General features: G+C 40.5%; 1 protein-coding gene across 1 annotated transcript; it reads right to left on the reverse strand.

The window, feature by feature from the left end:
• Positions 1 to 4,229: 4,229 nt before the first annotated feature.
• Positions 4,230 to 12,824, reverse strand: LOC133547628 (oocyte zinc finger protein XlCOF8.4-like). Its single transcript, XM_061893237.1, has 2 exons — positions 12,359 to 12,824; positions 4,230 to 6,698 (listed from the first exon to the last, which is right to left on the reverse strand). Exons 1-2 carry the CDS (start codon positions 12,480 to 12,482, stop codon positions 5,221 to 5,223), a joined length of 1,602 nt encoding a protein of 533 aa, XP_061749221.1. The 5' UTR covers positions 12,483 to 12,824; the 3' UTR covers positions 4,230 to 5,220.
• Positions 12,825 to 15,794: the final 2,970 nt, after the last annotated feature.

The raw sequence follows: 15,794 nt of genomic DNA on the forward strand, positions 1-15,794 counted from the left end.
ACATATATATATATATATATATATATATATATATATATATCGTGATTGGATTATCCAGAGAATAGTGCTCGATACCGTGGTAGAGCGCAATATGTAGGTGTGGGAAAAATCACAAGACTACTTCATCTCTACAGAACTGTTTCATGAGGGGTTCCCTCAATCATCAGGAGATTTTAATGGAAGCATTCACATACAATGGTTTATATAGGGCACAGAGTGGGTGGGTACAGGCAGGCGTAGGGTGTGGTGATTGGCTCATGTGTTACCTAGGAGGTGTTTCCGTCTGTGGCGGCATGCTGAGATGATTTTACTGTGCTTGTTGAGTGATGACGGGTCTGGGTGATGTATAATAAACAGTGTCTCTTTTAAGCATAGGTTGCATCTTTTATTACCACTGTTGTAAGGTGTGATGGATGCAAGAGTTTGCCATGTTATTGAATATTCAACATTATTGTCTTTGAGGTTCCAAATGTACTTGCTGAGTTCTGTGGAATATCATATATATATATATATATATATATATATATATATATATATATTATCCAATTGTGGCCCTCGAGTCAAAACGTTTAGAGACTGCACTGGCCTTTCTAGAGCTTTTCAGGTCTTTAGTATTCACATTGCATTTAAACATGTTCTACAACCTGTCACTATTTACACTTCACACACCCTCTGTTACGGTGTGGTCGCATCGTGGATGTGGGAGGAGGGCCACCTCTTGATGCCAAAGGACCCGGAGCAAGCAGGATGAAGGTAGGAACTGGTTCTAATATAGAAATCCAAAATAACACATGACAAAAGGGTAAAATAAAGGTGCGCCAAAGCATGGGAAATAAAATGCTAATGTTAGCAAGGGTTGAGTTTAAAGTCCAAAGCAGCGCGAGTCGAGCGCGCAGAGGCTAAGCTAAAACTTAGCGAGGAACAAACAAAAGGCTCGGGAGGAAACAACCTAACTGTTGCATTGAGCAAGCAAAACGTCCAGAATGAACTCAGGTAGCAGGCGGACTTAAATACTAACACAACAATCAAAAGCAGGTGTGCGTCCGAAAGTAAGAGCAGGTGGAGCGAATGAAGTAGCCATGGTGACAAAAACAAACAAGGAAGTGCTCAAACAATGGGATCGGCGGAGTCCAAACATAATAAGAAAATACACAAAAGCAAACAACAAATGAATCGTAACACGTGGCCATCTCCACCTCTCCAATGTCCTTTCAACCATTAACCAATGTCATCAAACTAATATCCTTCATGTCTTCATCTGACTTCAATGTATATATAATCTTGCAATTATCCACCATCATCTTTTTCCACCTTTCTACTCTTTTAGTGCGCTACTTTCCTTCATGACCTCCTCTCCGCTTCTTTCCTCTCGCCCCTCTGTTCCTATCCACGTCCATACCTTCCTCATACATCCCCTCCATATATCCACTTCCATCTCTTTTTAACCAGCTACCAGAAATCCAGAGCTCGGTAATGGAGAAGTTTTGTGAAATAATAAAAAAAAAATATTCACCTAAAAGCAAAAATAAAAATGAACTAAATCTCCTCTGTTCTGTACATCATTGTCCAAGTGACATTATATTGTCATCTTCCTCTTTATGCCATTTCCTCAAGGTGATGTTATGTATCGACAAGGGGGAAGGAAACCGCACAACAACAGGAGGTATAGCTCAACGGGTTTATTGAGTCTTTAATGAATACGTGGAGTGTGTATGCAACTATGTGTGTGGATGTTAGACTATGTGTGGAAATTAAAGGGGAACATTATCACCAGACTTAAGTGTCAATATATACCTTGATGGTGCAGAAAAAGAGACCATACATTTTTTTAACCGGTTTCCGAACTCTAAATGGGTGAATTTTGGCCAATTAAACGCCTTTGTTTATCGCTCTGTGGTGATGACGTCAGAACTTAACATCGCCGAGGTAATGAAGCCGCCATTTTAATTTTCAACACATTGCAAACATTGGGTCTCAGCTCTGTTATTTTCCGTTTTTTCGACAATTTTTTGGAACCTTGGAGACATCATGCCTCGTCGGTGTGTTGTTGGAGGGTGTAACAACACTAACAGGGAGGGATTCAAGTTGCACCACTGGCCCGAAGATGCGAAAGTGGCAAGAAATCTGCTGCCAGACTCCCATTGAAGTGCCGGAGTGTCTGCACATTTTACCGGCGATGCTAAGGCAGACATGGCACAGAGATGTATGGATAACCTGCAGATGCATTTGCAACGATAAAGTCAACGAAATCACAAAGGTGAGTTTTGTTGATGTTGTTTACTTATGTGCTAATAAGACATATTTGGTCGCAGCGTGACTGCCAGCTAATCGATGCTAACATGCTATGCTAATCAATGCTAACATGCTATTTACCGGCGGTGCTAAAGCAGACATGGCACAGAGATGTATGGATAATCTGCAGATGCATTTGCAACAATATTACGTTTCCTTCCACCCACATTTAATGCGAAAAAAACACTTACCAATCGACGGATTTAAGTTGCTCGAGTGTCACAAGATGGGAAAGTCCTGATAGTTTGGTCCGCACATTTTACCGGCAATGCTAACGCAGCTATTCGGCCATGCTATGGTTATGAGTAGCGTCAATAGCTATTCGCTCAATAGCTTCAGTTTTTATCTCAATACTTTTATACTCCAACCATCTGTTTCAATACATGCGTAATCTGTTGAATCGCGTAAGCCGCTGAAATCAGAGTCTGAATCCAAGCTAATGTCGCTATATCTTGCTGTGATATTCGTCATGGTTTGTTTGTATTGGCAGCACTGTATGACGTCACAGGAAAATGAACAGTGTCAAGGCAAGGAGCGAAAAAAAGGCACTTTGACGCTTTTTTTAGGGATATTCCGGGACCGGTAAAATTTTGAAAAAAACAAGCCACTGAGAACTGATTTTTATTGTTTTTAACCCTTTTGAAATTGTGATAATGTTCCCCTTTAACACATTGTGAATTACCGTGGGTTTGTTGAAGGTGTGTGTTGGTTGTGGCAGCGTCCAAGTCCAGAGAGGAAGATCCCAAAGAGTTTGTGATCCAAGCAAGGTCCGTGGGGCAGGAGAGAAGCGTCCGAGGTCCAAATCCGGGTGTGGGGTCGAGAATCAAGGGAGGCAATCAGAATCCGGGTAGAAGTGCAAGGCAACGACTGAGGCACGAAGGCTGTGGGAACAGGAGAAGACAAAAGGACAAAATCAGGGCCAGGCACAAGGAAGGCAACAACAGACACGAGAGAAAGCACAAGAGGGGAGCCAGAGACGCGAGAACTTACTGTAACCAGGACTACGTTCCCACGAGAAGCAGTCAGCGACGAAGCTCTTTATTCTGTCGCCTCTCATTAGTCCCAGGTGTGTCGTTGGTAGATTGCCACCTGCTGTGTCGGCGCGTGGGCGCGGTCTGCGCAACGAGCATGGGGGCGTGTCCTGCTTGGCTCACAGTGGAGCCTCTTGGTGTTCCCACAGCAGACAGTGTGTGTGCCATGACAGGTGACAGAAAAACATGATACAACCTGCCTATCATGTGATTCTACCATGTTGGCAAAATACAAACACACAATATATTGACATATATAACACATAAAACATGGAATTAGAAGTGAACAGTACCCATCCCTACCAGCAGGTGTTGTTGTACTGGAAACTAATTTACAAACACAACTTCATCACACACAATACTCCACTATGGAATTGTTCGTACATTAAAATGAGAAACAAATCCATCTTTGTACAGCAATGGTTTGAAAAAGGCATTTGGTCACTGATGCACTTATTGACTGATAAAAAATATTTTAATATTTCAAGATTTAATTAAGTATGACCTGCAAATAAGAAATATTACAAAATTTAAATAGGCTTTTATTTAAAATATTCTAGTTACTGCATCTTTTTTAATTGTTTTCTATTTCTTCTTATTATTATTTTCTCTGAAACAAAAACATACTTAAAAGTTTCCATTCTTTCTGAGATAAAAGAGTTAATCTAAATTTAAAAAAAGGATGGAATTGACCACTTAAAATTATATTATGGATGTTATTTTGCAATTGAAGACAGCACTTGTTGGTTCTGTGATTGGGAAACAAAATAAACAGTTTATTTTAAGAATGTATGCAAAGTAAATCTCTGTGGGATGATGTACAATATTGGCTTTTGTCTGACACTCCAAACTTTGACTGATATTGATGTTGTTTTGGGGATGTTGAAAAAAGAAAAAAATACATAAAAAATGTTTAGAACACAATACTGGATTTATTTGATTTATCCACAAATGTAAGTTTGTAAAAACAACCCCATCCTTCCACAAAAACTCAGCCATTTTCTCTCACTTGTATATTGCATAAAGGTCTGGGGACATACATATAAAATAATCACAACACAATCATCATAATACAGAGTAATAACGGTAATGAATAAAATAGATTATAGAGACCCAACAAATGATTCAAAGAGACACATATTTTAAAATTGTATAAAAGACAACTGTTCAAATGATGTATGAAGTAAATAATAATATGCTTCCTGAAGTGGTCCAGAAGATGTTTCAGATGTGAACCAGTACATATGTATATCATATAAAGGTGACAATCTATGGGGTTATTAACAATTACAAATACAAATATGTAATACTTCAATATTTCATATAAATAGGTCTAAAATTGTATGATGAATATACAGTATATATATATATATATATATATATATATATATATATATATATATAGAGAGAGAGAGAGAGAGAGAGAGAGAGAGTGTGTGTGTGTATGTGTATACATACACACATGTTTATTGCATGTAAAATATGTATTTTACTGTTTACTCTCACTTTTTTACTCAAATTGTTCTGTCCATTTTTTAACAAAAGTACACAATGTTGCATATTAATACATGTACTTGACTGAAAAAAGCATTAATATAAAATGTCTAATCTATAAATGTAAAGATCATATTAAACAGATTGTTAGACAAACAACAATGTCACACATGTTATATGTGCTGATGTTGTTAGAAAGTCAAAATGAAAGTCTGGACAGTTTATTTCAAATCCTGCAGTTTCCTTTGCTGCTGCTGTTCTCACCAGCACACTTGTGTTTCTTACACTGGTACTTAGAAGACAATCTTTCACCACACACACTGCAACTCAACACTTTCTCTCCTGGGTGTCTTCTCATGTGTGCTACAAGGGTTGATCGTCAACAAAAGCTTCTGTTGCAGATTCAGCAGGAATGTGATTTTTCACCACTGTGTGTTCTGTTGTGTCTTTTCAAATGTTGACTTTGTGCAAAGCATTTACCACAGATTGAACAGGAGAAAGGTTTTTCACCAATGTGTGTTCTCATGTGTACTTTCAAACCCTGACTTTTAACAAAGCCTTTACCACAGATTGAACAGGAAAAAGGTTTTTCTCCAGTGTGTGTTCTCATGTGTCTTTTCAAACTCTGATTTTGTGCAAAACCTTTACCACAGATTGAACAAGAAAAAGGTTTTTCACCATTGTGTGTTCTCATGTGTACTTTCAAACTCTGACTTTCAACAAAACCTTTACCACAGGTAGAACAGGAAAAAGGTTTTTCACCAGTGTGTGTTCTCTTGTGTCTTTTCAAATGTTGACTTTCTCTAAAACCTTTACCACAGATTGAACAGGAAAAAGGTTTTTCACCGGTGTGTGTTCTCATGTGTACCTTCAAATTGATACTTTGTGTAAAACCTTTACTACAGAGTGAACAAGAAAAAGGTTTTTCTCTAGTGTGTGTTCTAATATGTCTTTTCAAACTCTGACTTTGTGTAAAACCTTTACCACAGGTTGAACAGGAAAAACGTTTTTCACCAGTGTGTGTTCTCATGTGTACTTTCAAATTGATACTTTGTCTAAAACCTTTACTGCAGAGTGAACAAGAAAAAGGTTTTTCTCCAGTGTGTGTTCTCATGTGTCTTTTCAGACTACAATGGTATTTAAAAGTTTTGTGACAGAGAGAAGATGTGAAGTGAGTGTTGTCAGTGTGACATGTCTTATCATCTTTAGAGTCTTCATCATCAGTGTCAGGAGAGTGTGACGTTGTGTCCTCACTATCTGATAGTGGAGCTAAGAGCTTGTCTGCTTGTGATCCTCCACAGTGGTCTCCATCAGCTTCTGTTGTCATGTGTTGTGTTGAGCTGCTGCTTGGAGGCTCCCCCCCTCCCCTCTCCTCACTTTCACCTTTCACCTCATCATCTTCACTCTTCACAGGGACACCAGTCACTGGGAACTCCTCCAACCATTTAGGCTGACTGATGCCCTCTTCCTCCTCTTCCTCTTTAATGTGCGGCGGCTCTTGGTCCTCCTCTTCCTCTTTAATGTGCGGCAGATCTTGCTCCTCCTCTTCCACTTTAACGTAGGGGGTTAGTGGGTCCTCCTCTTCCTTTTTATAGTAGGGGGTCAGCGGGTTCTCTTGCTCCTTAAAGTAAGGAGTCAGTAGGTCTTCCTCTTCCTTTTTGATGTGTAAGATCAGTGGGTCCTCCGCTTGCCCTTTAATGTGAAGGGTCAGTTTAACATTATGGGTCTGTGGCGTCTCGTCTTCCTCTTTAATGTGGGGGGGCTGTGGCTCCTCTCCTCCCTCTTTGATGTGTTGGGAATGTGGTACCTCTTCTTCCTCGTGTAAATGGGGGGACTGTCGTTCCTCCTCCTGCTCACCAGGACGATGTGCTTCATCGAGGTCTGTGGGACAGGAAAAACAAACATTCTTTAGAAAAGTCCAGCTTTGCTCAGTCACATGAGACATTGTCCTGCACCAACATATGATCTCACAATCTCATCAGTTTCCCCTCACAGCAGTCAGGGTACTTCCAGCTGACATATGAAGAAGACCTTCAGGGGAATGCCTTCCCAGGCCAACATCCAATCCACCTTATTTATATAAAAACATCCTAAAAGTCATTCCTGCAATCCTTAATGGTAGACGCCATATGTGAAAGTGTGCTGTTGTCCCTCTGAATAAGTCATACACACACAGGAAATAATGTACCACATGCCAGCCTCCACACAGTAGTACTAGTGATGAGCTCCCCCTGCTGGTGGACAATAATTACAGTCATTTTCACATTCATCTTTAGAGACATGTCTGTTATAAAAGAAGCATGAGCACAGTCAACATGTTGGCCAAGAAAGATGACATCTGTTTTACTTTCATTTAGATAGTGTCACCACAGTTAAACCGGGATGAAGTTTTTAGATTACTGACTACACCTTCAAAAGATAACTTGTTTACCTTATTAATATTAGTAATGATGGATTAAATTAATTTAGTGCGTTTCCAGACACTCAAATTGCGTTACAGTGAGAACTGAGAAGGCATCATTCATGCAGTCCACACATTCAATCAAAATCAGAATCAGACAGACCGTATTCCCTTGAATTGCCGCCAGGTATATAGTATGTGCCTGCCTAGAATTACTGCCGGGTCAAACTCGTTTCGCAAAATAATTAGCGCATGCTTAGCATTACCGCCGGCTCAGGATTAATGCCGGGTCAAACTCGTTTCGCAAAATATTATTTTTATTAGCGCACGTCTAGAATTTCGGCCGGGTCAAACTCGTCACGTCACGAGTGACACTTCACCTGTCATCATTTTCAAAATGGAGGATGCTGATTTCAATGATTTGAAATGGCATAAAGGGTTTCACGGTGGCAGAGGGGTTAGTGCGTCTGCCTCACAATACGAAGTTCCTGCAGTCCTGGGTTCAAATCCAGGCTCGAGATCTTTCTGTGTGGAGTTTGCATGTTCTCCCCGTGAATGCGTGGGTTCCCTGCGGGTACTCCGGCTTCCTCCCACTTCCAAAAACATGCACCTGGGGATAGGTTGATTGGCAACACTAAATGGTCCCTAGTGTGTGAATGTGAGTGTGAATGTTGTCTGTCTATCTGTGTTGGCCCTGCGATGAGGTGGCGACTTGTCCAGGGTGTACCCTGCCTTCCGCCCGATTGTAGCTGAGATAGGCGCCAGCGCCCCCCGCGACCCCGAAAGGGAATAAGCGGTAGAAAATGGATGGATGGATGGATGAAATCGCATAAAGGGAAAAAGATTAAAACCTATTCAGTAGGATTTAAGGTCCAAGCTATTGAATACGCCAAAAAGAACAGTAAGCAGCTATGTTTTATTAATATACCGTAGCTGCGTGTGTCAAATATGAGTCATTAAATGATTCCCGCCTCCTGGTGGTAGAGGGCGCTAGTGATCCCTCTTGCGACTACTTGGCTGCAGAAGAAGTGACAACAAGCAGCAAGAGTGAGCAGTGTGTGTTTATTTTTTCCTCTCGCTTGCACTTTTAACATGGAGGATTACATATCTAAAATAAAAAAATTTCTAAACTGGACTTTCAATCGAAGTAGGAGGTAATAAAGGAAGATCTCCATCGAGACAGTGAGACTTTTAAAACTGAAGAAAGGAAGACTTTTATGACCTGTGAGAACATTTTTACAACTCTTCTTCTCTGACCTTCCCAAAGTAATAATCCAATCAATAATCACTGAACTCAACAAAAAAAAGGCATATTATTTCAACAATCTGCAATGATGTAACGACTTTCCAGGGTGTATGCCGCCTTCCGCCCGATTGTAGCTGAGATAGGCGCCAGCGCCCCTCGCGACCCCAAAAGGGAATAAGCGGTAGGAAATGGATGGATTATTTCAACAATAAATTCCGGTGTCACAGAACTGGCTAATATAACAAAATCTGCTTTTCATTGCACAATATCAGGGAAATTGACATAAATGTAAGAGCAATGTTGTCATTCTTAGGAGAAGCAACATTTGTTAGGGAAAATAATGCCTTGCCGGTAAAGTCTATTCAGGTGTACTGGATAGGAGCCTGAGCCAGATAGTCGGACCTCGGATTCAGGAGGAACAGTGTGGTTTTCGTCCTGGTCGTGGAACTGTGGACCAGCTCTATACTCTGGGCAGGGTTCTTGAGGGTGCATGGGAGTTTGCCCAACCAGTCTACATGTGTTTTGTGGGCTTGGAGAAGGCATTTGACCGTGTCCCCCAGGAAGTCCCGTGGGGAGTGCTCAGAGAGTCTGATTGTGGCGGTCCGCTACCACTATGATCAGAGCTTGGTCCTCATTGCCGGCAGTAAGTCGGACCCGTTTCCAGTGAGGGTTGGACTCCGCCAAGGCTGCCCTTTGTTACCGATTCTGTTCGTAACTTTTATGGATAGAATTTGTAGGCGCAGTCAGGGCGTTGAGGGGATCTGGTTTGGTGGCAGCAGGATTAGGTCTCTGCTTTTTGCAGATGATGTGGTCCTGATGGCTTCATCTGGCCAAGATCTTCAGCTCTCACTGGATCGGTTTGCAGCAGAGTGTGAAGCGACTGGGATGGGAATCAGCACCTCCAAGTCAAAGTCCATGGTTCTCGTCCGGAAAAGGGTGGAGTGCCATCTCCGGGTTGGGGAGGAGATTTTTCCCCAAGTGGAGGAGTTCAAGTACCTAGGAGTCTTGTTCACGAGTGAGGGAAGAGTGCATCGTGAGATCGACAGGCGGATCGGTGCGGCGTTTTCAGTAATGCGGACGCTGTATCGATCTGTTGTGGTGAAGAAGGAGCCGAGCCGGAAGGCAAATCTCTCAATTTACCGGTCGATCTCCGTTCCCATCCTCACCTATGGTCATGAGCTTTGGGTTATTACCGAAAAGACAAGATCACGGGTTCAAGCGGCCCAAATGAGTTTCCTCTGCCATGTGGCGGGTCTCTCCCTTAGAGATAGAGTGAGAAGCTCTGTCATCCGGGAGGAACTCAAAGTAAAGCCGCTGTTCCTCCACATGGAGAGGAGCCAGATGAGGTGGTTCGGGCATCTTGTCAGGATGCCACCCGAACGCCTCCCTAGGGAGGTGTTTAGGGCATGTCCAACCGGTACGAGGCCACGGGGAAGACCCAGGACACGTTGGGAAGACTATGTCTCCCGGCTGGCCTGGGAACGCTTTGGGATCCCCCGGGAAGTGCTAGACGAAGTGGATTGGGAGAGGAAAGTCTGGGCTTCCCTGCTTAGGCTGCTGCCCCCAAGACCCGACCTCGGATAAGCGGAAGAAGATGGATGGATGGAAGATAATTTTTTCTGGACAGCTCATTCATCCTTTAAACACCCAATTGTCCCGTCCTTTTAGGCGGTCATTCGAAATAGCGACTAAACTACGAAGCTAAAGCTGGCAAGGAAAATCCATAAACGCACAACACATCTCATCTGCTTGTGTTGTTGTGAACGACATCATCAATGTTGGAATAATGTACAAAGAGGACAGCAGTCGCAAGTGTCGCCTCCACACATCGTTCTGAGAACAGCAACACACTTCCCCCTTCACAATAATAGGTCTGACTGCGCTAACAAAATAAAGGTTTTAAAAAAAAAAGCACCTTAAACAAGCGTAATGAACTTATTGATGCATTTACACAATTATTATGCTTTGATCCAAAGTACGGGTCAAAATTGTCTAAAGATGTATTGCACAAATAAATGTGAGCAATTCTACATTTAATTAACAAACTGGAAAGAAAATAACATTTGCCTTGGTGCCCTAAAATATGAACCCTCCTTTAAGGCAACACTTGTCTTGACCTTAAAAAGTAAAATGTTGAGGCCTGTCGATGATGTGCCTTTTCCCACCCATCCATCCATTTTCTACCGCTTGTCCCTTTTGGACTCACAGGGGGGCAGAAGGTGGGGTACACCCTGGAAAATTCCATAAAACCTTTACACTATTTATTTAAATTGTATCCAAATTAAAAATGTATCCTCCAGTTTGTGGCTATTATGGGGCATATTTCCAGAGAATATGCATTTTTACAGCATGTTTTAAAGAGATAGCGATTAAAAAAATGACTTCTGGGTATATTATATTGCTCAACTAATTCTTATTAGTGAGCAGAATAGAAGCGCTCTCATTGACTCAAATGGTAAAATTAGGATGGTCAAGATTTTGCTAACGTTTGTTTAGGACTTAGAATGCATACAAAATAAAAACATGTTATTGTCTTACATATGGATTGTGAATGACAGGCAAAATAAAACAAATCAGATCCCCTTTGATCATTTTTCTACATCCTGTGAACGGGTTGATGCTGTGGTGAAAGTGAGAAAATAAATACATTTTGGGAAAATGCAAATTTAAGGAAAAATGGCTGACAAACTTTTTAAAGGGGAACATTATCACAATTTCAAAAGGGTTAAAAACAATAAAAATCAGTTCCCAGTGGCTTGTTGTATTTTTTGAAGTATTTTTCAAAATTTTACCGGTCCCGAAATATCCCAAAAAAAAGCTTTAAAGTGCCTTTTTTCCACTACCTGCCAAGATACGGTCCATTTCCCTGTGACGTCATACAGTGCTGCCAATACAAACAAACAGTGGCGAATAGCACAGCAAGATATAGTGACATTAGCTCGGATTCAGATTCGGATTTCAGCGGCTTAAGCGATTCAACAGATTACGCATGTATTGAAAAGGACGGTTGGAGTATGAAAGTATTGAAGAAGAAACTGAAGCTATTGAGCGAATAGCTATTAACGCTATTCATAGCCATAGCATGGCCGATTAGCTGCGTTAGCATCGCCGGTAAAATGTGCAGACACTCCGGCACATTCAATGGGGGTCTGGCGGCAGATTTCTTGCCACTTTCGCATCTTCGGTGCAACTTGAATCCCTCCCTATTAGTGTTGTTACACCCTCCGACAACACACCGTCGAGGCATGATGTCTCCAAGGTTCCAAAAAATAGCTGAAAAAACTGAAAGTAACAGAGTTGGGACCCGTGTGCGTAATGTGTTGAAAATGAAAATGGCGGCTGTATTACCTCGGTGACGTCAAGTTCTGACATCATCGCCACCAGAGCAATAAACAGAAAGGCGTTTAATTCGCCAAAATTCACCCATTTAAAGTTCGGAAATCGGTTAAAAAAATATATGGTCTTTTTTCTGCACCATCATGGTATATATTGACGCTTACATAGGTCTGCTGATAATGTTCCCCTTTAAAACCTGCTTAGAGATTGTTGGTGGTAAACCCAGAGAGGCATGTGTGTGTTATAAAATGATGGTAGAATTAGCTTTATTATTTGGGTTTAGGGGGCCATGTCATGGAGCTCGTCCACAGCCCAACTCTGACTTGTTCCACCACTGACAGTTTATTGTACAAATAGACTGGGATATGTAACTCATCTTTAGTAGTTACATTCCACAGAACACAGACAACCACGTGGTTGCAAGACCACGTTGCAAGTAGCAGACGGAATGCATCATCCTCACAAGACAACACAACTTCTTATACACAATATATTAAGCATAGTGTTAATAATGAAGTATAAAGTTAGTAAAAATGTGACAGTAAGAAGTAAACAAACCTGTTCTGTGTAACACAACTTGATGTTTCTTGAAAACAGCGTCCAGTAGTTGATGTTGTCGCTCCTTCTCCTCTTTTGTTGGACAAAGTTCCTCCTCATACTTTGCTATGGTTCTTTGGCACATTTTCACACAATCACAACACTTTACTCTCACACTTGATCTCTACTTAGCGATGTGTTGATAACGTCCTCGTCTCTTTGTTAGCAGCTAACAAGCTAAGCTAACTAGCCAGCTAAGCTAACTAACAAGCAAAGATAACAAGCAAAGATAGCACGAGATGCGGCACAGTGCTTCTAGCGCATCGAGACCACTTTATCCTTAAATAAAGAATCACATATGTATTTTATACGACGTAAATATTATAAACTGGATAACAAATAATAAGACTGACTTATTAGCGTCCTGCACACTTCTTTCTCCTTCTCCTCCTGTTCTGCTGTCTTCCGTTTACCCCGGAAGCTGGGAATGACGTCACAGCTGAGCGGACGAAGAGGTAGCTCTATATAAGATATTGCTTGCTGTCACTGTTACCATGCTTTTCTTTTACGTAATATTTATTTGAATAACAATGTGATAGAAACGAGTGTCTTATTTTTCAAAAATAAATTCAAAGTATATCAAACAAAGCTTTAATGTTGGGGTTCAGTGGCGCCCCTGTGCGACATTCATTGCAATGACAAGAGTGAAAGTGCTAGAAATTGTAGCGATATTACTGCCTGATTTTTTTAAATTTACCCTTCCACGTGTTTTTATTGTTGTACCCTTTTACTCCTAATCTATTTCATACGAAAAATTAATAAAACATTGAAATATGACAGAAAGTGACGACGCAGGACCTCCGTCGTAAAAAAGTACAGGAAGTGACGTAATTCACGCATGCGTGGATCGATCGTGTCGTGAATTTATATCCATTTTTAAAAAGTGTGAAACATTTGCTCTCATACACAAAAGTCTCTTAAAGTGAAATCCAAATCCTCACATTGTGTTAATGATTTCAATTTATTCATTCAGTCTTAGAAGATTTGTATAAAATAGAAAACACTTACATTATTACATTTATTGGAATATATTACGTCGTTTTAAATAAGCACATTTAAGCACAAGTGTATCATTTAATTATATAAATTTTATTTTAATCTTATTGGAATGGTCTCTCATATTTACTTTTACTTTCTTTAACGGGTTTTGTTTGTAAGAGGATTGGATTTAATGTGATGTTTTTTATATTGCTGAGTAAAATACTGAAAACACTGACTCATATTGTATTGAAAGTACCTTAATGTGTCCAAACATTGTTTATGTATGTTTAATTGTTCAATAACAAAATAAAATAAATACTCAGAAGTAGAACTGGCTAGCAAATAAACTCTTATATTAACATCAATAATGTTGAAGTCATATTACATGACATTATACAAATATGTATATTAAGTATAATTTGAATAGTTGGCAAGTAAACAAAATGCATTTGCCATACCTAATTGTATTATATCAATTATAACTCAACCGTACACATTACAACATGTATTCACACTTTGTTGTGTGAAAATATTTTACACAAACTTACATTCAATTATAGTAATGATTATAATATAATAAGATATAAAACAATGTGTGTTCTGGATCTAAATTAATGCATGGAAAATAAATAGTTAAACAATTAATCTTTTTAGTGAGGTGGCATCTTTTTCACCTGAAAACTTATCTACTTAAGTGTACAAATAAAGTCTTACGTATTACTTGTATTACATTTGAATAGAACCTTATTGAGCATATTAACAAGATTCTTTTAGAAAATATGCCAAGTATGAAAAAGTCATTTTGTATTTGCGTACAGGATGTTGAATGACAATGATCTCGACCCACCATAAATAAACAAAACAGGAAGATTGGAGCATGTGGAAAGAAGTTATGACTGTTATCCTTTTCCACCACAAGGGGGCGATGTTGGTGTCGATATCAATGACTAGTCATGATCAGACCCCGAATTAAAGGTCTCATATCAGTTTGCAATGAGATCCCATCATCTAAAGAGAAGTAAAGACAATTTGATGGTTGATGGCGAGGGGCAGTTTTGGCCGCCAGGCTCCGCCCACCACCAATGGGTACCAACAGGTACTGACCCATTCTGCACGACAGGGTGTCATCATCATCATTTGTACCAACTCTGAGTACAATCTCAGTTTGTGGAGCTGTGTTATAAATGTGTAAAGTTGTGTGGCGAGCCATCAGGTCAAAGTTTGGTCAAAGTCCCGAGGAGGAGTTTGTTCAAGTACCACCCCTTTTTGACTTCAACATGGCTGATGGAAACCAAAATGGCCGACTTCCTTTTGGCTCTCAAATATGGCTTCTTGAGACTTTTACGTTCCTCCTGTCATGATAGACGCCGCTGGTGATGTTGGTGGCGATACGTGAATCTGGGGCGAGGGGCACAATCATTCACATTTTCAAGAGTTAATATTTGATGTTTGGCTTCGGGGCTCCTAAATTATTTCATTTTTTGCTTGCAAGATTTGGAGAGTTTTGAGAGAACCTTTCCTCACACACACTGCACATTCTAGAACTATCCTTTAGCCACGCCCCCTGGGCTAATATACTTCCAGTGTTGTGACCTCTGTTTACAATTTGTCAGCTCCAAAATATACCTTCTCACTGGCTACTCGGCCTGTCAATCTTTGGCCTCCACACCATTCCATTCAGAAGCCATTCTCCATTCAAAAGCAATACTTGGCTGCCACTTCTCTCATCAACTACATCCCTCCAGAAAATACACTGATAATACTTGATATGAAGCAATCAAATATATCATGAATCTACTCAGGTCACATGGTTTATAACAGGGGTAAGGAACCTATGGCTCGCGAGCCAGATGTGGCTCTTTTGATGACTGCATTTGGCTCTTGGATAAATCTGAGCTGACATTGCTTAACACGATAAGTAATGAATAATTCCACTTGTAATCACAGTGTTAAAAATAACGTTCAAAATATAAAACATTCATTTTTAATCCATCCATTCATTTTCTGCTGCACCTGTTGAAGAAGTTACATAAAGGTAAGTAGTTATTTATTTATTAGTGGTTAATGTGGGGCTTGTAATCCTGGGGATTCTTCAGACCACCAAGCACCGACATGAGAGACTGTTTCAGGGTTTAAATATTGTTTTATTTTTAAATAAGACTCTCAGTTGCTTTCCAGCAATTGTCTTTTTCTCTTTCCTTCTTGCTTGCGCTCTGGCTCCAGCCCCAACCCCGTCTCTCTTCCTGGATGCTGCGTATAACAGAGCGACAGGTGATTACATAACAAGGCCCAGGTGGGCCTTCTATGGTCCTGGCACACCCCGCTTCGCTGCAGGCCCGCATGCCACGACCCCTCCACAGTTAGCTTCAGAATAACAATGTTATTACAAAAAATAAGAGACCTGTTATACTTTACA

Source organism: Nerophis ophidion, unplaced genomic scaffold (assembly GCF_033978795.1).
Source record: "Nerophis ophidion isolate RoL-2023_Sa unplaced genomic scaffold, RoL_Noph_v1.0 HiC_scaffold_140, whole genome shotgun sequence".
Classification (NCBI taxonomy): Eukaryota; Metazoa; Chordata; class Actinopteri; order Syngnathiformes; family Syngnathidae; genus Nerophis; species Nerophis ophidion.